General features: G+C 40.5%; 1 protein-coding gene across 1 annotated transcript in view; it reads left to right on the top strand.

Annotated features, from left to right (window-relative positions):
- The window catches only part of ZNF804B (zinc finger protein 804B), a 1,021,297-nt gene that overhangs the window by 955,440 nt on the left and 42,194 nt on the right, over positions 1-23,663 (top strand). The window contains exon 4 of the mRNA XM_069211597.1: positions 19,371-19,501. Coding sequence (XP_069067698.1) covers positions 19,371-19,501 — 131 coding nt within the window. The remainder of the gene's footprint in view (positions 1-19,370; positions 19,502-23,663) is intronic.

Below are 23,663 nucleotides of genomic sequence, written 5' to 3'. Positions count from 1 at the left end.
TTTCGAACGTATTTTAATAGCCTAGCATTAAAAATACTTTTCTAAAGAATGGTGCAAGAGGACAGTGTTTATCTGGTGTTCATTTGATTAGTTTTTCATTGATAAAGTCATGGGTAACTGTCAAACATTCTAGGACAGTTCTAACACCTATTAAAATGAATGAGTACTGCAGATTCCCTTTTTAAGACTATTCCAGAGATCTTCAAAAGTTTCTGGTAATTTGACCCTTGATGTTGCTCCTATCTACCGAATAGCCCAAGCCGCATGAGCTCAGAGTTTTGCATGTTATCATGTCACAATTTTCCCTCTTGTGAAACTGTTCTCTATGCAATTGTTTCCAGTGATTCTGCCAAAAGTTTGTAGTTTAAAAATGTGGGCACTTGGTGGTTACTTCCACAGCAAAGCATATAGTGCTATGTAGTCTGTATTATGATATTAAACAAGAAGGATTTGACTGGGTATTACATTCAGAACAAAATTCACTGTGGACAGGAACTATAACTTGTGGCAAAGCTATAGTCCAGCTGTACGGTATCCTTCTAGCGGTTATGTGAAGGTTTGTGCCTAACCTGAGCTAGGGTGTATTATAATGAAAAACATGTCATAGTACAATTCACACCTCCTAATTCTTCTGCTTTCCAGCAACCATTTCATAGGGTTCTCTCATGTAGTACAGGATGGGAGAGAAGAGCTGCATCTTGATATGTAGGAACAGATCATTCACTACATATATTTATTATGAGTTATCTCTTTTGAGAATGAAAACCAAAGGAGAATTGTCTTATCCTGGTAGGACGTTTAGGGCAATTGGTGGTTGGATGACTGCATTTCTGCTGTAGTCCTTGAGCTGAATCAAGGGGAAAAAATGTAGGGTTAAGATGCAGAAGCCATTGAACTCCTGAAACAAAGACTTTCCATGTCCAGTGTTCAGATTCATGGAATTTCTGGACAGTTTTCATACCATAAATCAGATTTTGGGAGCATGAAGTGCCTCACGCTGTGACAAAAGATGGAGTGGGTGGTGCCCTACATATAGTCTACAAAATTATTCTCTCTTTAGATGTAAGTTTTTTATTAATAATTCCAATGGGGCAATATTTTAGACAGTATATACGGTGTAATGTTTTCTGGAAAGACAATATTCTGACAATGTTAATTGGATACCATACCAAAGTTAACAGCGTAGGAGATCTAATGTGATTGATTTAGAAATTATTGCTAATAACATTTTTTAGTTTACTCTTGAAATATTTATGCATGAGCCAATGCAAACAGAATCCCCACATGAAGGCTATAGCACATGTGGGCCTGGAAGTGAAATCCTCTGTTCTTGCTGGTAGGAATAAATTGGCAAGCTTAGGGAAATATTGAGAGACTCACAGAGCTCAGAGCAAGGTAGAAAGTGATTCATCCAACATATAATATATCTAGTTAAAGACATGGTGGAATAGCCTGTACCTAAAAACATATCCCTAGACAAGGAATTGGGCGACATAAGTACAAAAGTAGGAGATGGAAGCTTAAGAACTGTGGTCAAAATCAACTATACCACTGGTTTGAACCTTTGAAAAACATAATGTATACACTCTTTGCACACGCTAACCAGCCAGTTACCTGCAGCAGAAGAAGGAAAAAAAGTTAAATGCTTGTCAGCTAGAGGAATTTGAATAGAGTTGCCTGCCGCTTTGTCTCAAGTCTGACATGGACAGCCAATTCATTGGCAAGGGTTTCTAACTTTTTCTAGATCATCGGTGATATGCAGTTCCTAGTATTGTCATGTAAACATCTTTCAAACTGAAGAACCTCTGTTCTGTCACTGTAGAATGAAATAGTCCTGCAGTTACATGAAGCTCTGATTTGCAAGGAAGAAAACTAATGGCCAGTTAAAACTGGTTATTTCTTCTTCCTGTCATTTTTGGACCTCTCTCCTTTGTTATGACAGTACTAAAGGTCCCATTGCCAAAGGGTACTATTGGAAATAAACCCAAACATCAGGTTTCAAGGGAATATTTTGCCCTTGACCTGAACCAAGATTATAGGAGACCATCCTGCAACTTGAACATAGCCCTATGGTCATACACATCAGCCCTGAAGATATGGAGTACAGTAAACAAAGATTTATTTGTGCTTAGGTGGGGTTTGCTCTTCTAGTACTCCTGGCCACATTCAAGTAGCTTGTCAAGAGCACTCCAGGGTTACTTATCGAATACAATAAAACAAGAGTACTTTAACATAAAGTCATAGTCAATCTTTATAAATTGTTCCCAAAAAGTATTTTTACATCAAGAAACTTTAGAACTTTTTGTAAAAAAAAAATACAACCTCAAAAGTGTGATTTTTGGAGGGCCCGGCACAAAGTTGCTGGGTCTATTAATGCTCAACAGACCTATAAAAATATCCGGACATAAAAAAAATCTAAAACATTTCACTGTGGCTAACCACCAGCTGTAACACAGCTGAGGTCCACTGTTAGTTGACCACAACAGGAGTCTGCGTTCCAGTGTCCTGTACATTTGAGACCTATATGCATTTTTATTCATGTAGCTCCCATTTTTCTCATGATATTTACATCATTTACAGAGCTTGTTTTGGTAGTTTTAAGTTATGTTGACCATTTATTAACTGTATTGTTGACTAGCCATGCATATGCATGCATTTCTCTTAGGAAAACATTGTTTCTAGAGCCAATGTACCAATCAGAGAACCAAGAATTCCTCAAGGAAACTTGTTTTATGGGAGTCAGGTTGTTTAGGCTTTACGCGAGGTCAGACAAAGCTTACATCAAGACTTTGGCCTTCCTTTCTCTCAATTTAACAATCATGTTTTCAACTGATTTCTGAGGTTCAAAACTCACACTAGTAAGTTATAAGGGTGCCATAGTTGTCTTAGAAGAAGAATTGATTCACAACTGATGTAATCTACCCTTGAAATAAGGAAGGCAAATTCTTCCTGTACAATATCTGGTACCTTTAAAAAATCAAAAATTTACTGAAGGAGGCTAAAGTCAAAGGAAGCAGAGTAGCTAATCAAGGGTACATGACAGGCTATAGTGAACTCTGAATATAAAAAGTTCTACATGTGAGGAAAATCCCCAATGCATAGGCCTAGATAGTTGTTGGCATGCCATTAAATTGATCCAAAGTTACCTGGATCCCAGTCTTTGAAAAGTTGTTGTTTAAGATTCAGATGTTATTGGCCACTGGATAACAAATTTAGACAAGATCTTTTGGTGACTTTCATTTTAGAAACACCTAATGTCATTGGGAAAGTTTACCTCACAAGTAGAACATGAAGGGCTGAGCAGAAGTATCTTAAGGTTCTATTTCCTCTGTCCGTTAATATTGCATGACTATGATTTATCCAAGTTAATTTGATAATTGCTTTCAAGGGCTGATTTTGTCTAACAGTAAAAGGGGTGGGTGAGGTCAAAAACAAGGAGGAAAGGATTTGACCACCTAGCAGTAATTAGTGAGTGAACTTTTGCATTAGGATTACCCAAAGAAAATATTGTGTCTATTATGTTGGCATTGTTTCCTTTGATATTTAAGTCTCACTTCTGTCTGTTTTAATTGTAGGTATTGTAAGTTAAGGAAGGATTCAGACTATGTTTAAGTCTCCAGCTTGCACTGAGACTTTCCTCTGAGGCAAAACGGGAATGGTCAACCTTAAAGTTCAGTTCCCAAATCAGTCCAACAGTGTAAATAGTAAGATGTGCTTTAATGTACTACTAAATTCCAAAGCCACACCTTTTTTAATTCATATGAATGGCTATTAAGAAAATTCTTTATCATTTGATTGGAGTCATCTGATAACCATTGTGTTTTTAATTGAGGAGAATGTTAGTGTGATTTAGCTCAGAGAAATCAATGTATTTAGTTCTTTGTTTCACAGTAGACTGTCAGTTGCTATGCATCAAATAAAAAACTTTTTTTGGCAGGGGTCCTACTGAGCAAACATATTGCCACATTTTATCCAGCCAGATGGATTGATCATATATAAGTTTGTTCTGCCGTGGATCAAGCCAGGACAGAACTGAGGCTGTATAATAACTTGATCTTAGGCACAGTTATATTATTATGGCATATATATTTATTTTTATGGTTTTATGTACTACAAACTTGTCCCAAGTGTATGAGAGCATTTTACAAGACAACAAATAGTCAAACCTATAAACGATCATTATATATAAACAGTTACTACTGAAATAGAACAGAAAAGACAGTGTTGATCAAAAAACAGATAGATCAAATAAAATTTGACATAGGTGTTTTACTCGATGGGTGTATAAAAAAAGAGGATTTCAAGTTCATTTTTGAAGGTTGGCATGGTTGACTGTATTATGTAGGCCTGATGGAAGGTAGTTCTATATGGTTTTGGACTGCCAGAGAAAATTGTTTCATGTAGCCTTCATGCTTGAAAGTCAAAGGCTCCATAAGAAGGGATCGTGATTTCTTCAAGAACTTTTGAACACCAGAGACGTTCAGATTTTCAGCCAGCTAGGAAGGCGTAAAGATGTCAAGAATTTTACGAGTTATATATGCTATTTCAAATTGAGTGTTTACGTCAATGGTGTGAGCCATTGTAGGGTATGAAGAATGTGGGTGATATGGTTCAATTTTCTGGCACATTTGACCAAGTGGGCAGCTGCATACAATATTGCTTTCAGAAGTGACAGCTTAGCGTTTGAAAGTCTGAAAGGAGTGTAGTGAGTTTCCAAGATGCATTCTGGAAATGACTAGTGCCTGAGCTACTGTCTTTAGATTCTGATTTGGGATATAAAGGTGTGAAGCCCCAAAGTAGTCTAAGGTAGTGTGGGCCATTCTTGTCCATGGCTGAGATTTGTTTCTGAATGTTGAGATGGTAATCAGGGAAATCCGAGGGATTTGGTAGTCTCAAGCAATTTAAGGGGAACAGTATTCCATTCAAGCATTCTTGTATGGAGAGGCTTGTGCTTCTTGGAAAAATCTGTAAAAACTAACTCATTTTCTGTAGAGCGTAGCTTTTAAGGGTGGATTGCCATCCATTTTTAGACTCCACTCAATGTGTAACATTGTTATTTGTTTTAGTGTTACAGGAACCATATCCTCCCCCTTTTAAATTGACCTTCCATTTTCTACTGCGTGAACCAAAGAGAATTTAAAAATGTGATCAAACCTATCTACTGGAATACGGTCATCAGCAGTCAGCAACAAGTCCTTTCAGAGGATCAGCATTTGAGTCGCCATAGCTTTCTGTAAGCTTTCGAAGGCCAATACTATACAGGGAGAGAATTATTTTAGGTCTCGGCTCATAGTTGGACCTAGAGTGAGTTTCACCATGTCTTATGCTTTGATGCATGAAAAGTAGGATGTTTATCATGGAGTGAACAGAAATATAATGTGGACCTAAAATATGGGGTTTCAGAGGCTGCCAGTAATAGTGCTTTGATTTTTGTTGGACAAAATGGTAAGACAGGAAGGAAAAGATGGGAATTTGATTGAGGAGGAGGTATAGGATGTATATCAAGATTATGGGAGATATTTAGGAGTCTAGTTATAGGAGTTGACTGTGGGAAACCTGAAGTTGGAGTAGGTGGGGATGTGCAATATGGCTCTTCATCTGAAAATTGAAGGTGGAGAAAGGTGAGGTGGTGTGATGAGATAGAAGGAAGATAGAGGACACTGAGTTAATAGTTCTTCAAGCACTTGTGAGAAGGAGAGGGTGATTATTAAAAGGTGAGCAGGGGTGAATATAAAATCTGGATGGTGGAGGGACGGAGTATGGTAGATGTTTAAGTAGTGGTCAGTAGGTAGTGAGTGATTACAGGTAGTGTGTGAGGGAGTGGAGCTGTGAGGTAGTCTCCAAGAGTGTCTTTAGGAAAAAAAGGTAGAGGGAGATGTCTGTTTAAGGGGCGAGAGGTGAGTGAGGGTGTAATGTTGATGTGTATATGGCATACGGCAAGTAGGAGTGCTTTTGTTGAGAGATGGAAACAGAGAGGTGTATGAAGAAGTGTTTCTGAAGGGATTATTTGGGTATTCCACAGGAGGGCTGAAAGGTTAACCAAACATTAGCCCTACTGAGAAATCCAGAGGGTCAAATCTGTACTGAGAGGTAAGCAGGACTTTGATCTATCACTAGAAATTGTGGGGTTGGATGTCCTTCATTGGATGTGGATATTCAATGAATTCAATCACCAAGCTGCAGAGCTCCTCAAAAAAACATCCATTTTTGTAGCCATCTTGAGAAAATACCACAGAGATCTGAGCTGCCCACGGGGTATTATGTTGGGACAGGCAAACCTTTTCTGATCTCATCTGCCTCAGTCTGCAAAGACAGACACACAAACCTGTTTAACAGTGTGTCCAATGTATATGTTATTTAGCAGGGTTTCTTGGTTTCTTTTCCTTTTCAATCACCTAAGCAAAAGGGATAGGCCTGCATAGGTAAACTATGGGATGTCCAGTCAACAAAAAATACTACAAAGGCAATCTGTTAAAAGATAATAAACAATGAATACCCTGATTTTTCTTCTTTTATTGTGGCATCTCCAGTGAACTGCCTCCCTTCTTAATAAACTAAAACAGTGTTTAAAAGCACATACTTGGAAGATATTTGAGTAACTGGGAGAGACTTGAGCAGGCAGTGTTACATGTGCCAGCCAAAAGTGTCTGCCTGTCAGCTTCCAACACAGGGTGATGTTTCGACGTGTACTGCAATTCTACCCACTGTCATTCAAAACAAAACTTAAATGCCGTCTGCCTATCAAAACATGCATTTTTGATGGTCGGTTTGGTATTTGTGGAACACAAATCTATCCATGCTGGTTCCTAGTAGCAGATGTGGACAAATATTGCATTGTAACATGGTGTTCATCATTTGAATCCACCCTAATTTAGAGAAGGGTTTGGTGGTCATGAATGATATAGAGATCTTGTTTCAGATCTTGTGAGCAGGTATAGTGAATTGAGGTTGCCCTTTTTTGGCTTTTTATACTCCTTTGCATCCGCATTATGGTGCCCTCTCTGCAGGTGTGCCAAGAACCACCGCATGCATGAACTTGTTAGCCAGGTAGATGGGGGTACTTGTAACAGTGTGGTAAATTATATAGCTGGTGTGGAAGATAGTGTGGGTTGGCAAGATTTAACAGATTTTTTAACAAGTGTTATTTAGACAAAGCTGAGTGTCTAAGTAAACCCCAAGGTACCTTGGCGTAAACTATGCCCTTTAGACATTCTATAAATAAACAAAAAAAAGTAAATAACAGTTAATTTTCACCATAACATGTCCGAATTGACATTGTACAACATAATCTCTTTAATGGCGCATGTCACCAGTGACTATAAAGCAGCCAGGTTAAGTATCTGCTAAGAACCATTGAACATGGTCAATGTAAGAAATTGTGTCTTTGGTTGGCAACCTTTTGTCTGCCAAGCAGGGACCATCACTGTAGTCAGGGTAAGGGAGATACACAGTTCAGATAACCCCTGCTTACTCCCTTGGTAGCTTGGCACAAGCAGTTAGGCTTATCTAAGAGGCAATGTGTAAAGTATTGTACAAACACACAAAGTAACATATTGAAAACGCCACCACACTCAACACAGGTTAAGAAAAATAGACAATATTTATCTGAGTAAAACAAGACCAACAAGGCAAAAATCCAGCATACACAATCAAAGATGGGATTTTTCAAAAATGAAGCTTCAGTATAGTGCTTAGAAACACAATAGCTCCAACTTGGGCTATTATGAAGTCGTTGACAGAGTTGTTCCCAACAACCCGACACCACTTCCAAGGAGGGTGGCACCAGTCACTGAGTCACACTGACCCCCCCGCCCCCGGTAAAGTACCTTTAGTAAACAGGGAAACAAGCCGGTGCTTGGAGGAGTCAGGGAGGTGACATGTCGCTGGATCCGGGGCAGTGTCGGTTCCTTACTCTGGAGCAGGTGAGGTGATGTGACGTAGACGTGAGGCATCAGTTCCTGATGATCCGGCAGGGTTGATGAATCCAGCGGGTCAAGACGCATCGGGCGACCTCAAGGGGTCGCCAAAATGCCACAGGGCTACAGTCTCCATGGAGGAGTCGGGTGTCACGGACATTAGTGACACGGCACTCGGGACTCACAAAGTCACAGGATATCATCGGGGACGCAGTAACGTCAGGCCTGTGATGTCAATCGGGATTGTCGCACTCCAGTGGGGACAACAACTTTGTGGTGCAGGCAGTGGCACGGAGTTGTGCAGCAGCGCCAGTTCTGGAGTTAGTGTGCCTGGATCTAATTATTTTTTCACCAGAACTCACTTCCAAGGGCCAGGAACTGGACTGGCACCACTTGGCAAGTCAGGGTCCTCAGCAGGAGTACCTAGGTGCTGGCAGGTGAGGTCTTTGATGTCCCTGATACTTCTTAACGGGAGGAAAGCTCAGTCGAAACCCTTGGAGAAACTTAACAAGCAGGGTTTCAGAAAGAAAAGTCCAATCATTTCCCTCTTAAGGCAGAAGCAGTAGGCCAGCAAAGCAATAGGCAGAGTGGCAGGTCCTCCTGAAGCACCAATCTCTTCTCCTTGGCAGAGGTTCCTCTTGATCCAGAAGTAATCTACTACGTATACTCACTTCTTCCTTCGAAGTAGGCAAACTTGAAAGGAAAGTCTCTGTTGTTCACAAGATCCTTCCATGCCCAGGTCTGGCTCAAGACACACTCCAGGGGTTCAGAGGCTGCATTGTGTGAGGACAGGAACAGCCCTTTCAGATGCAGGTGTCAGCTCCTCCCTCCCCACTCTTGCCCAGGAGACTCATCAGGATATGCAGCTCCTTTTGTGTCACTGACTAGAGGGAATTCACAAACAGCCCAATTGTCAGTCTGATGCAGACACGGATTCCACAGGCAGGCAGAGGTAGAGAATAGTTAAGCAAGGAAATGCCCACCTTCCAAAAGTTGCATTTTCAAACAGACAATTTAAAAACCAACTCTACCAACAGATGTATTTTTTAATTGTGAGTTCAGAGACCTCAAACTCCACATCTCTACCTGCTCTCAATGGGAAACTGAACTTAAAAGTTATTTAAAGGCAGTCCCCTTGTTACCCTATGGGAGAGATAGGCCTTACAATAGTGAAAACAAAACTTAGCAGTATTTCACTATCAGGACATGTAAAACACACCAGTACATGTCCTGCCTTTTACATACACAGCACCCTACACATGGAGCTACCTAGGGCCTACCTTAGGGATGGCTTACATGTATAAAAGGGAATGTTTGGGCCTGGCAAGTGGTACACTTGCCAGGTCGAATTAGCAGTGCACACGCAGACACTGCAGTGTCAGGTCTGAGACATGTTACAGGGCTACACATGTGGGTGGCACAATCAGTGCTGCTGGTTCACTAATAGTATTTGATTTACAGGCCCTGGGCACCTCTAGTGCACTTTACCAGGGGCTTACTATGTCAATTGTGGATAAACCAATCACCAATACAAGTTATACAGAGAGCATATGCACTTCAGCACTGGTTAGCAGTGGTATTGTCAAGAGTCCTAAAGTCAATAAAACAGGTAAAAAAAAAATAGGAGGACATTTTGGGAATGACCATCCAAAAAGAGCCCGGTCCACCAGTCAATATTAAATTAACTAGAGGTCTGATATGATATTGTTGCCTGGTACTACATCACAAGCCTGAATCCATTACAACGCTGGACAAAATTGATACTCCAAAGAACAGAAAAGTAAAATAATATTGACCTAATCCACACAGCCCAAGAAACCGTCATATCATTTTAGTCACCATTCATGAAAAGAATACTGTGGCCCAAATACAAGCAAGAATAGAACATTGAAGCAATCATCATTCAAAAGGCATATGCATCAATCCTTAGTGTCCTGAGTGTCAAACAGATATACATTGCCAAGCACTATAATCTGACATATGGGATACCCAATCCGACCAAGGAGAAACAACATTTGCTGATGTCAGCAGTGGCATGTGTGTTGGTGATTTGGAAAACATATGGTGTCAGTTACAGTGATAAATACCCACACACCTACAGCACTACACTTTGATTCAGTCAGCTGCGTTTTTATACAAACTCATGAGTCTGTCTGACACAGAGCAGCTAACAGTGTTCGTTGATCATTCCCATTTACTGGTGGTTCACCCCTTTATTCATATTCGAGGAAAAACAAGCTTTTATTGAACTGTGGACTGGATGATTTACACTCCTGAGCAGTGGCAGTTGGTGAACTTTGAAAAGGGTGGAGCGTACCTATGTACCTGGTAGTGGAGCAAGCGAGGAAGTCTGACACTCTTAAAGAAGGTTTGTGAGGTTCTGTCCTGAAAGAACAGTTTGAAACAACAAGGCTGTATATTTTTTATGTAAATTGGCTAAAAATTAAAAGGTGCTGAATGAAATTGTCCAGTACTTTTTGTGATGTGCCAGGCGCGTGCAACTCCCTGTCAGTGTGTGGAGCTCAGCTTCCCAAAGACAATTGTGGAAAAATTGTGACAAAATAGTAGGTTTTTCAACACAATTTTCCTTAAAAGCTGGGTAAAAAGCTGTGCATAATACAGAGAGTAAAAAAATTTATACTACACATTGCACGACCCATCATTTACCAAAATGCTCATTTTTCCATCTAGCTTCTTTACAAGCACTCCTAAATGCACACCTTTAACTCAACAGCAATACAAACGAAAGGTAATATTGACCGCAGGCAAGTTGACACGGTCCTAGTAAAGCAAGACAACAAAATACACAACAGTGAACAATAGTCAGCAGTGGGGAGTGAAATGCATTTTCAGTTACTGTTGGATGACACCCAAAGTTCATAAAGATCCTCAAAATAATTATCAATGTTCAAGAGGCTGTGAATGGTGACAGAAATAATGGTCACCTGCAAACCCAGACCTGTACCCTGTGTCTTCTAGCCTTTCTCGCTATTTACCCAGTCCAACATTGGAGGCAGAAGCATACGTTTGCACATAGCGTCCATATGGTTATCATACTACCATGCAGGGTGAGAAAGCGATAATACTGGTTGTATCCTCTCCTGATTGAAACCAATGGGTTTGTGTGGGTGAAGGGTTGTAAGAAGAAGAGAGAGGTGATGTTAGATATGGTCTAGTAGATTATCTGGTTTTTGGAATTGCTCTTTTCAGTGACCTTGTGTGATGTAAGCGGTGCTTACTAAAGCACTCCAATTCATTTGGGTCGAGTTTGCACTATATGAAAACTGTAAAAAAATAAAAAAATAAAAAAAAATGCACTAAAAGGTAAAAACAAAATGTTTACATAACGTGGATAAATCATCACTTCTCTGCTAAAATTGTGTGATTTAATCAGAACTCCTTTTTCTTCATTTTTGCATAAAGAGCACTTTCAAATATGTGAATTCAGAATACCAGCTGTAGAAAAACCTATTTGATTTAATAGGCTATAATATTCTCTGTAACAGTCTGGGCCATGTACATTGTTTTACAAGTCAACGGCCTTGCCTCTTAGTTCATTAATGGTTCATGTTTAAAGACTATCACTTTAAATAAGCATCTCTCAGTGCAGTGCTGTAATGCAATGCATTAATAATGGCAAAGCTTCAATACGTTAAAGAAATACAATTGGTTTCATTTTTAGGACACTTTATCATACTTATGTGATTTTTGTTACAAAACAAAAATGTTCAAGGCCGGTCTAAAAAACGAACAAAAATATAATGACTGCACCACGTTTATTTTTCTTCCATCAACAGAGGCATTGCAGACTTGCAAATACTCTCACAGGCATACTCTCAGATTCGAAACACGTCCGCAATTAAACTTACAATTATGCATAGAAACACTAGCATGTACACATTCAGAAACCTATTCTAGTATTTGAACTTACCTTGTCTGACGGACTCCGAGCTGCAGCTCCTGCTTGGCTGGTCCTGAAAATCATGAACTCGCGCCTTCTGCTTTGAAGACCTGGAAGCTGACACCATATCTTCCACTTTTTTTATTCATATGTGCTCGAGCCTCTGCCCGATCAGAAGCCAGGATAAGGTAGGAGGTCGACCCTCCTTGTCTAACTTGGCTTCTAATGTGGCATATGAGCATATGATACACAAGCCCCACCAAAATCCATTAGCTGACGTGCTGCACAGCCCGAGGTTTGTGAAACATGTCAGCTACAGAATGTGTGAGCTCGGGCTGGAAGAGCCAAAGCCCTCACATATGCACAACACCACTGGGCAGAGTCGATACCACTCTGCTGCTAACATGATGTTGCAGCTTTTTATATGAACACAAACGATCATTAAAATGATTTGTTTTCTTGTAAAACCTGGAACACATGTAACGAGCATTGAGAGAGGTGGGGGCACTTCCCTGGCACCCCCGTTTGGCGAGCCCCCACTGCTCATGAGTCTCTACACTACGCTTGATGTTTCTTATCAGTCCTGATAAAGACTCCTCCCAAATAACTAATAAGGATCGAAAGGTCAGTATTTTGACATGTAGAATACCATGTATTGATTTTCGCCTGATTTGTACCCTAATTCTGAATCAGAACTGACAGTAGTATTGTAAATGTGTCTACATAGTTTCTATGCTGTTTGTTAAAAATGTTAGTTAATAATTATTTGTATGTGTTACTTTCACTGTGCCATTCACTGGGCACATTTCTATTACACATTTGTCTAAACTTGTTTCGTTCCTCTAAATGACAATAAGTTCTCACCATATTAGATGTGTACATGTTTCTTGTTATACCACAGAAGAACAGACTTGAGCCTTCTTCCGACGGAACTATTGTTCCTTTAATACTACACATAACTACAGCATCAGTAAAGAAACTTTGAAAGATAAATACAGACATATTTGTGGATTGAAAACAAAGTACTCGATATGAGATTTGTTCAAGAAATTGACAAATACCTATATTTAGCAGTCGAAGGGTTGATGTCATTGTAGCAACCAAAGACCCAAAAGGATTTTTTTTCATATTGGGATAATTTATTGCATGGATAACATCGACTCAAAATTAGTGCCAAAAGAACCTTTCAAATTCCAATCAAATAGGGATATACTATAGGAGGAATCATAGCAGAAGTTATAATGTTTGAAGATATTATGTGGAGTATCTCAGAAATAATGTAATCTCAGACTTGAGGGCTGAAATGTCCCCATGTTTGTGGTGGAATACAAGGTGGCAGACCTGCAAATTTAAGGGATAATTATGTTCCTCTACAAAGGTCACCTCATATTTATCTCACCAGATGTGGTAAGATTCATTCATTCTTGGAACTGAGATCAGATTATTCAAAATGGTAAACGAGATACAAACTCAGGTGGACAAGCAAAGATGGTTATCATCAAGGATGGGGAAACAGGGGCACATACAATAAGATGATCAATGAGACTGCCTAAGGTAGCAGGAGAAAAGAAGGCAACCGATACACCAAAAGAATCCAAGCAAAGGATGCATCCATGGAAGCTATGAAGGAAAACGAAGTGCAGTGGGAGACTTCAAGCTAGAAACATAGCGGGTATAATACGTGCCTAGAGCTAATAAATTTGGAAGATCTGACAACTGGAGTAGATCAAGAAAAGGACATGGTCTTGCCTTCTATGACTAAGGCAGGTAAACCACCAATGGTGGCTCACCATGTGTAATACCTCAGCAACTATGTTTGTACGAGGTATTCCCTTAGCTCTTGCATTTATGACTACAATATATTCCTTGCCTGAACTGTTGTTGTTCAATTGCTCTCACCTTTGACTGGGATTGGGAAGAGATGCAGAACGTTGTTTGATTTTCAGTGTTGAATTCATAACGGACAGTGAAGTTTTCAGGCATAACTAATGATAGTGATTTTGGATTAACTGGTGAAAGACGAGAGAGAAACAACAGCATTTGCACACCTGCCACGTTATAGAAATGCTGCCTTAACTTTTTGTTTACAGAATTGGAGATATGAACATTCTATATCCTTTAGGTTCTGCTGCTTAGGTGTGAAGATGAGGAAAGCCACTATCTTATATCTAGAGCTGCACTGAAAATCAGAAAGGGGACTATTTAGAAAGGGTAGCCACGTCGTTGAGGCTTGTCAGAAGGCCTTGCAGACAGCAAAGTCAAAACGTAAGGTAAACAAACAATCACAAGTAAGAGGCTCATTTTTGACTGATCCCCTTAGCAAAATTAAAACATTCTTAGGTCTTAAAGGAAACTTACATTTGGTATTCCATCCAGGAAGTAAGTATGTCACAACCCAGATGTAGAATCACTCAAACATCAGAATGAACTGCAATATAAATATGCAAATAATGATAAAGAACAGTGAATTGTCTACTTAATAATATTCTTAAGTTAGTGGGTTCAGGAAAGAATGCAATATTTTCAGATCAATCTCGACAATTAACCTAGTCACGAGTACATTGGTTAAAGTGCTCGGTATTTAGGGTTTAGATTTATTTCCATCTCCTAATACTTGACGAGATCCTCTCTTGCCCCATCTAAATTTAATCCTGGGAAAGCAGGTAGTTGAGGTCTGGAGACAGTCATTCGATAGTAGTAGTTTCTCCGCAGATAGATGTATCAAAAAGGCCACCTTCTCAATTAACCTTGCAACAGTCTTATTCACAAAAGACAAAGGTCAAAATCCATACATTTGCTTCATTAGGATCACTTTTATGCTCAACATATTTCTGACATTTAGAAGATTCACTACAATCGGAGTCATTTGCCTTGAATAGTCAGTGGAATAGTTTTGTTATGCATCATTTTCACAGGGAAGAAAACTCTACATGCAAAAACTTGCGGCAAATATCTCGTTTATAGTCTTAATGAGTAAAATATTTTCCCCCCATTGGAGAAAACCCTTCCCATGTATATACACCTGGCGAGGTAAGCTCCCATTCTCATCCTGGAAATGGCACTTAATCTTGCGTTTGAAAGAACCCAATTAGTGTCTCTATAGTGGGTATGGCCTGGAAGGGATGTTTCAATACCCACAAACATATGGGGTTGTGAGAGCTCGTCTGCGTTTGTAGAATGGCCAATGTAGAAACTCACTTACACAAATATAAAACACTACCAATTGTAATTCTCTCTTTCAGGACAGACATTTGTATTCACGTAGGTTTTAGTGTATGTTTTATTATAAGTGGCCTTGTTATTGATGCAATAATTATGAGCACATCCATGAATTCTGACACCGAGTTGTTCAGAATTGATCGCAAAATATACTTATTGCCTATTATGAGTTTTTCTGTTGAAATGGACATAAGATGCAGATTTTAGTGTTTACCACACCAAAACCTGCATGTCGCGGTAATTACTGGGAAGTATTATCCATGTGACTTCCAGCAATTTAACAGTTAATGCATTTTTATTGCACTCGAATATTAACAAAAAAAAACCAAAGAAAAAGTGTCTTAATTGTTATATGCGAATTTGCCTGCATTACTTCACATATCGGTAATTTTCAACACACTCTTATTGCGGGTAATATTCTTGTTCTTACACATCTAACTTATATGCAACAAATATTTGTCAATCATTTCTCTACATTTACTCTGTCTATCATGGAAAACAAGAACTGGCAAACAATGATATCCTAAACATTGAACATGATAGGATCCGAGCTGATAGGATCCGAGCTACATCAACAAGTGATCCTCACCATATACATTTTACTGCCACATGTTCACAATTTTTTACATGTTGCGATTAACAAAAATCTACAAAAATAAATGATATTAAACAACACACACCATGTTGCACGCAGACTCCCTTAAGTAATGAAAAGCTACAAGGGGTCACACTGCTGGGATGCTTTGGCGATCACAATGTATGCACTATAACTTGTGAATTGCATTTCCACCAGTTGCTATTTTCAAATGTGTTGATTTCACAAGTGTAAATAGGTATGAAACCTATCCTCGTAAATCTATATTCTAGAGAAAGGGAACAAGGCACTGTACAATCTGTAAGTGCAGCGTTTTATCGCTATTCTTTGAAATACATAGCCTGCCATTAGAATACCAAACACAGTCAGATGAACTATTCTTAGTAAAAGATCATTATGTTTGTAGATTGAACCTTTTCTCTCAAACTACTGAAATTACATCAGTACTCGGCTCTTATATTCCATACCGGCAGCTCCATAATGCTCTTTCCATCCCTGACAGATAGAAACTGCTTCTGTTTGTCTTCATGAATATGTGTGCGACTGAGCATTTCTCAGTGACAACTAAGACATGCCAAGTGTCACCCGAGGACATTTCTTGAAGGCTGCATCGTCTGTTCGTCTTTCACATAGCTCTGGAATGCAAGACTGGAGGTATAATTCCTATAAGATTAAAATTAAAATAGAAACCCCCTCCATCTAATTCCCATGGCAGTCTGTTCTGTTGAGTAATGTAGTGGATTTAAATAGATCCATTCAAGGTTTATTGTGACATAGCGCACGATTAACGGACTTCTAGAAACTCAAGCGGCAATAGCTGGTTTGATTTTTGTATGTTTACGACTAATCATTAAATTGCATAAGTAAAACAATTTAAGCAATGAAAACCTGATTAAACACACAGCCTAGCAAGTTTCTGTTTTCTATATAAAACACTAGACTATGACCCAAGACACGCATTTAAAATGGGTAAATCAGTGTTACCATAGTTAAAATTGTTACAATGATATAACTAGTCCTATCTTAGTTTTGCCTCATGACCCTTCGCTGACCTTACCAACCACAACTGCTTATCGCTCACTCTGAGGAAGAAGTAATTGTTAGTTAAGGTACCTTTTGGTTGCAAATGTCAATATATTCTGCTCATGGTCGATAATACAATGAAAGCAACACGTGTCTGTAACATGGAAGTTTCAATGAATATATATCAAGTGATAATAATTGCCTTTATCTTTCATAATTCTGATACCATTTGTAGACATTTGAACACTTAGAAGAAGGCTGGCATTAAAAAAATAGTTTGAGGATCTTCAGATCCCTAAGTCAGGTCTGCGTTCTTCAACGGGGCGGTAACCACTTCTTTTTTTGCATATCTTTCGCACATCTCTCAGAGAAGAAATAAAGTTGAAAAGAGCTGGCACAATGTCAGAGGTTAATGGGCAGAACTGGTACATAAATCGTTCGGGGATAAATAATCCGTCTTCATCTGAGACGAGTGTACTGCCTGCTCTGGAATTTGAGGAAGGCTCGAATCTTTAAGTTCAAATAAAATCCAGAAATGGGGCCTAATGAGGTTTCGTAATAACATTTTTGAGGAAAGTAGAGAGAGAAATAAGAAAGTAGAAGTACCAGCAATGAGTGGGAAATATTCCTTAAACTGATCAAAAGGTGCACAATATATCTCGGGGAACATACAAGGTGCATTGTGTACTAGACTGGACTGTGAACATAAAATAGGCCTGGACACCAAAATAAAACAGGCCCCTCCCAGTGGTGAATTAGAACTCTAAAAAAGTGGTACATGTTTGCATGAAGGAGCAGATTTGAACCTGTGATTACATGCTGTATATGTTTTTTTGCGTGGTATAGAAGCCTGGATGGATTTGAGCTAACTGCTGGCAATGTTTGTTGTTTCAATATCAGATAAATCAACAGTAAAAACCAGCCTAGCAGGATATAAAACAGGCCCATTGCTAGAAATTGGGTTTATGGTTGACGGAGCTGTGCACCTTGTCAAAGCAGTAGCCACTATCCGGGTAAGTCAAAAACACAGCCTAGATGAACCTGTGCTCACCCCCTGGTAGCTTGGCACAGAGTAGTCAGGCTTAATTTAAGAGACAATAGGTTATGTATTTGTGCAACTCTTCAGGCAGTGGGAAAAAAACAAAAAGATACCACACCTGCTAAGAAAAACAGAACAAAATGTACGCAATAAAACAAGACAAAAAGGACAAAAATCCAATAAGTAGAACTTGAGTTATACATTTTTAGAGCCTAAGCAGTAGAATAGCGCTTAGTGGCAATAAGCGCATATTTGGTATAGCTGGTTGTGTTAGACTGGGACAAAGTCAAGAGTTCAGGTTGGCTGCAGTGGAGCACAGGCTGGCTATAGGGACCCAGTGAGGCTCACTAAACAACCATTATCCTGGTTGCATCAATAGAGATGGAGGGAGCAGGGACGGGGATGCACTGGTGTTGATCCCACAGCAGAGGAGGTGCATTGATTTTTCACACACATTTGAGATACATCTATTTTCCACATGCAGCACCAGAGATTTGATGGCTCTGAGATGCAGCGGTTCCGAAGGCAATGCACTGGTTCTGGCCTTGCAGCAGTGACACGTCAGAGCTAATCCCCGCAGTAGAGGCAATGCATTGGTTCCAATCCATGCAATGGGGGTGATGCACTGGTTTTGTTCCTGTCAACAGCGACAATACATCAGGTCTTTGAAAGCAGCACATTACACCCACTTCCACGGGCCCAAGCTGGACTGGCACCACTTGTCGGGGTATGACTCTGACAACAGAGTCAAGGTGCTGTAGGTGATGAACTGGAAGTCATTATTATGATCCCATGGCAGCTATTGCAACTGAATTCTTCGTAGATACTCCCCAAACATGTGGTAGTAATGACTATAAGAGAGTTCTCGCTTGCCAACCAAAGCTTTTCCTTGCTCAGAAACATAGAACATTGGTTGTCTCACCATAGTTCCAAGCTGTGCTGCCTGAAGATCATGCAGAAACTCATAGAGTTTCTTAAGTAGTATATGCACAGTTGACAGTATAATCTTTGCAAAACGTCCACAAACCCCTTCCACAGCTATGCTCCAAACCGATTCAATGCTTTTCTGAATCAGGTTTGAGGGCATTACAGTAGGAAATTACTGTGGTGTACATCTGCAAATTGTAAGGGCTAACGAATTTGGAATTGTTTATCCCCATCACCGATGAAGAAAAAACAAAAACATTTGTATAATTCAAATAGGGATTCATAGGGGGGAAACCATCAGTATTAGGATAGTACACATTTTCCTGTAGACCAATATAACTCTCTCACGCTAAATGAGGGAGTTAACACTGCAAACCTTACTGATTTATTTTGTCTATACAAAATATTGGCTCGTGAATCTCATCTATTTCTAAGGCTATGTAAGCCGAATTCTGTACATTTGGATAAAATAAAATATAAGTGGGAAACAGGTGTTTGGGAGCTGTATCTGAGGGATGTGACTAAAATGTCTATTTTAATGGGTCATTATTTAGGTACTTCTTTCATCACTAACTTACTTTCGCTTCCACATATTTCTTTTCCCTTTATATCCACCCTGTCCTTTATGATCATTTACTTGGATGTTATCAGTAGATTAAGGTCCTGGTATAATTTTTAAGCCTTCAAATTGTCATTATTTATTGTCTACTTTTTTGGATAATATATTCTTGATTTCATTTTTTTACACAGAGATTAAAAGAATTAAAGCAAAGAGAATTTGCACGAAATGTTGCTTCAAAGTCATGGAAAGATGAAAGGAAACAGGAAAAGGCACTCAAACGCCTCCACCAACTTGCAGAGCTCCGGAAACAGTCAGAATGGTAAATATGTCATTGATAAACCAGTGCAGCAGCTGCCGCGATATTACCTTGCTTGATAAGGGTATTATTTATGAAAGGTTTGTTTTTGGAATTTAAATTAATATACCTTTTCCCCATAGTTTTATTCTGACAGTGAAATGTTATGCCATTTATTTGGTTGAGTATGAAAATCCATACTTTCATACATACTTCCCTGCCAGAACAAAAAAAAACAATTGACAAGAGCTCAGTAAGATGTCAATGGTATAATAGTAATACAATTTTTGTTACTGTTATTGTTAGAAATGTGGTCTCTGGTTGGCAGTCAGTTTGCACTCTGTCCAAGCAGGGACCCTCACTCTAGTCAGGCTATGGAGATACACACTTCGGATAACCCCTGCTCACCTCTTTGATAGCTTGACACAAGCAGTCAGGCTTATCTCAGAGGCAATGTGTAAAGTGGGCATCTCTAGTACATTTTACTAGGGACTTATAAGTAAATCAATTATGCCAATCATGGAAAAACAATTACACAGTTTCCACAGAGAGCACTTGCACTTTGCACTGGTCAGCAACGGTAAAGTGCCCAGAGTACCAAAACAGCAAAAACAGAGTCCAGCACACCTTCAAAAACACAGGAAGCGGAGGCAAAAATACAGGGGAGACTACTCCAAGAATGCCAGGTCTAACAGTAATCATTAGTAGTAGTGTTTGCATTGTTGTTGCTATTGTTATTACTGTTATTAATCATATTATTAGTATTAGTAGAATCCAATGATGGGTAGGTCCTGCTGCTACCACTCATATGAGTTATGTAATGTTAATTAATTGTAGAAGCAAGGCAAAGTAATTTTCTTGTTGAAGCCCAAAGTGTGCAGCTGGTGCAGTCCTTGTGAGTGCAGTGTCCAGGTGCAGGCCAGGGGTCCAGCAGAGCAGTCCTTTTTCCCCAGTATTTATCCTTGCTCCTGGAGTGGAAGGCAAGGGAGGGGCTGACTGTCCAATCACAGACAGGCTCCTTTCCCCTTTGATGATCATTTCCTGGAAAGTGTGCCAAAAATCAATCCCAGGGAGCAACATTCTTCAAAAATCCACCATGGCTGAAACTGGTTTTTGGAGGTTAGATCTGGCTGACCCCACCCACTGGTGTGGCTACAAATCCCAAACACACCCCTCTTCTACCCTCTCCTAATCTAAACAAGAGGGCACCTAATTGTTTGGGGTTGCAGGAAATAGGGGAGGTCCTGAGCTGCTCCGCATGTCGTTCCCTGCCTTTGAAGACCAGTTTGGCAGCTCTCCCCCATCCTGTTTCCACCATCTGCTGAGGCAGATCTCCTCCCCAGGCACATCCTTTTCATTCAGCCCAGGGCAGTTTATACATCATCAAGGCAGCCTTGCCAGTCTGCCAGAGACTGGCCAATCAGAGAAGGGCACTACAGAGCTGAAGTTGGCAACATTTAGGTAGAGTTTAAACCTCTTTACCTGAACTAGTTATATTAAATACAACAATGGCAAGTTGTGGGGTTTATTATAACAATTAATTTGATACCAAATTCAAGATATCTGGCTCTTATGGGGACTTTGTTAATAAAATAAAGTCTCCCCATTTTAGCCTAAGGAAGAAAAAATGAATTTGGCTATTTTACCTCACCAGGCCTTATAAAACAACTGTTACAAGTTTACTGCTTATAGTTTCATGGCACCCAACCCTAGGGGCACTTATGGCACACCTTAGGGGTGACTTATATGTAAAAATAATGTAGTTTAAGACTTTGAAAGTACTTTTAATTCCAAAGTCGAATTTGCATATAACATTAGTTTCAAAGAAGCCAGCAGGGCATGCCTGCCTTTAAAATGACCCTGGGCACTTCAGCAGTGCACCCATGGGTGCACCACAAAGTCTGGCGTCTCTAAACCTATATGCTCTACCATATAATAGGAACTTATAGGTAGGTTGACATAGCCAATTATAATTCACCTAATTTGCATACTTATTTTACACAGAGCACAGGCCCTGGGACTGGTTAGTAGTGCTCAGGGCACCACCAGAGTCAAAAAACACAAGCAAAAAGTGAAAATTGGGTCAAAAAGTTAGGGGGTGTTGGAAAAGGGATTGTTGGTAAGGGCGGGTAAGTACCTACACCAAGCAATAGGCCACTAACCCCCACTAGGTTCAGTTAGGTCTCAATAAATTAACCCCAGCTCAACCCTTGGTAGCATGGCAACAAGCGACAAGGCTTAACTTAGAGACAAACGTGGTCATGCTGAGTTTGGCAGGCCAAACTCAACCCACCACCTGAGCTTAGTGCCGCCAGGACATTGCCGGCTCTAGTACAAGTTCACCACAGGGCCATTGGGTGGAAACAGTGTTTCCACCCACCGGCCCTGCGGTGAGGAGGGCCTTAACATTGATGCAGGCTCAGAATCGAGCCATGGGCCAATGTGGCGGTGCATGGTGTGCAGCAGCACCCGTTGCACATTTCACTGCCCGTAATTTGGGAAGTGAAATGCATGACGGGGCTGTGCATGGGCACCCCTGCACTACCCATGCCAAGAGCATGGGCAGTGCACAGGCCCCAGGAACCCCCATTCCACCAGCTTTTCCACAGCAGTGTAAACCACCATGGAATGACTGGCGGAATGGGACTCCCAATCCGGAGGGCAACGCTTCTTGCAGCGCTGCCCTGGTGGATTACAACTACCGGGACCACCAGGCTGCAGACTGACTGCAGCTTGGCGGTGTCATCGGTTTGATCGCGGTGTCTCAGCCGCGGTCAGAATGTGGCGGGTCGGACCGCCACTACCATGGCGGTCCGACAGCCACGCGAGTCTCGGAGTGAATCCAAAGTGTGTAGAGCATTCAAGTATCAGAATACAGTAATTAAATAAAACACAGGAAACAGTTTACAAATGGAAAACCAATTTATAATAATAGGAAATATTTTTATCTTTATTTGATGCTAAAACAAATAAAATCGGATAAGGGAAACCGGAGATATGAATTTCTAAAGGATTAGTGTTTTTTTAGCGCATAGAAACGAATGGCGCCAATCTCGTCATCTGTTCGCACCGGGGCAATGTCAAAGTTTAAGGCAGCCTTGCTCAGTTACAGCGAGCGGGAGGCCTCAGTCAAAAGTTTACCTTCAGACTTAGTAATTTTCTTGAAGATTTTCTTCAGCGAGACGAAGTCGCCAGTCTGATCTGACCTCCCTGGAGACCTTCCTTGGATATGCATCGCAGAGACCTCAGGGAATATTTCTACGTTCGGACTTAGACCATTTTTCAAGATTAAATCCACGTCCGCCAAACCTGAATCGTGACCCGACGTTCCTGGAGCCCTCTCCAGATACGCTGTGCAGGAAGTCCCGGTCAACTTTTTATGTTCAAACGTAGTCACTTTTTTGGAGATTTTCTTCAGTGAGATGAACCTGGAAATCAAGCTGGGTCACGGTTGAGGCAAGCCAGCTAGACTCACTGCAGCGGGTCAGTCCCTCTATGGAGCTTTTTCCAAAACAGTCATCAATCTTCTCCAAACTTCTGGATCTTCTTCCAGAAGGTCGTTGAAGGTCCTTTAGGAGTCCACAGCTCACCCCAAGGTTCTAGAAGCTCCAAGTTGCTCCTTGAGTGTGTGGACTCCAACTCCCAGAATGCACCTGGCTCAAACTCCAAAATGGCCACTGGACAGTGGTCAACTGGTCAGTTTTTTCAGGATTTGATGCAGGGGACTCTGGGTAGCTTTTTTTCACTTGTAGCAAACAGGGAGTCCCGCCTTGAATGAGTTAAAGCCAGGCAAAGTCCTTCTTGTGGTGAAGCCCAAGTGTGCTGCTGGTGCAGTACTTCAGAGTGTAGTGTCCAGGTGCAGGGTAGTGGTCCAGCAGGGCAGCCCTTCTTCTGATGATGATCTTCCTTGTAGGAATCTGAGGTATGGATGCAGCTCTGCAATATTTATCCTAGCTCCTGGGTGGAAAGAAGGGGGGTCCTTGGTATCCAATCACAGGCAGGCTCCTTCCCCCTTTGATGACCAATTCCTGGGAAGTGTGGCAAAAGTCAATCCCAGGGAGCAACATTCTTCAAAAATCCAACATGGCTGAAAGTGAATTTGGCTAAGCCCACCCACTGGTGTGGCTAAAAATCTTACACACAGCCCTCTGCTGCCCTCTCATAATCTAATCAAGAAGGCACCTAA

This window comes from Pleurodeles waltl, chromosome 10 (assembly GCF_031143425.1).
Source record: "Pleurodeles waltl isolate 20211129_DDA chromosome 10, aPleWal1.hap1.20221129, whole genome shotgun sequence".
Classification (NCBI taxonomy): domain Eukaryota; kingdom Metazoa; phylum Chordata; class Amphibia; order Caudata; family Salamandridae; genus Pleurodeles; species Pleurodeles waltl.
The sequence above is the reverse complement of the archived record's forward strand: the minus strand, read 5'-3'. Positions and strand labels throughout refer to the sequence as shown.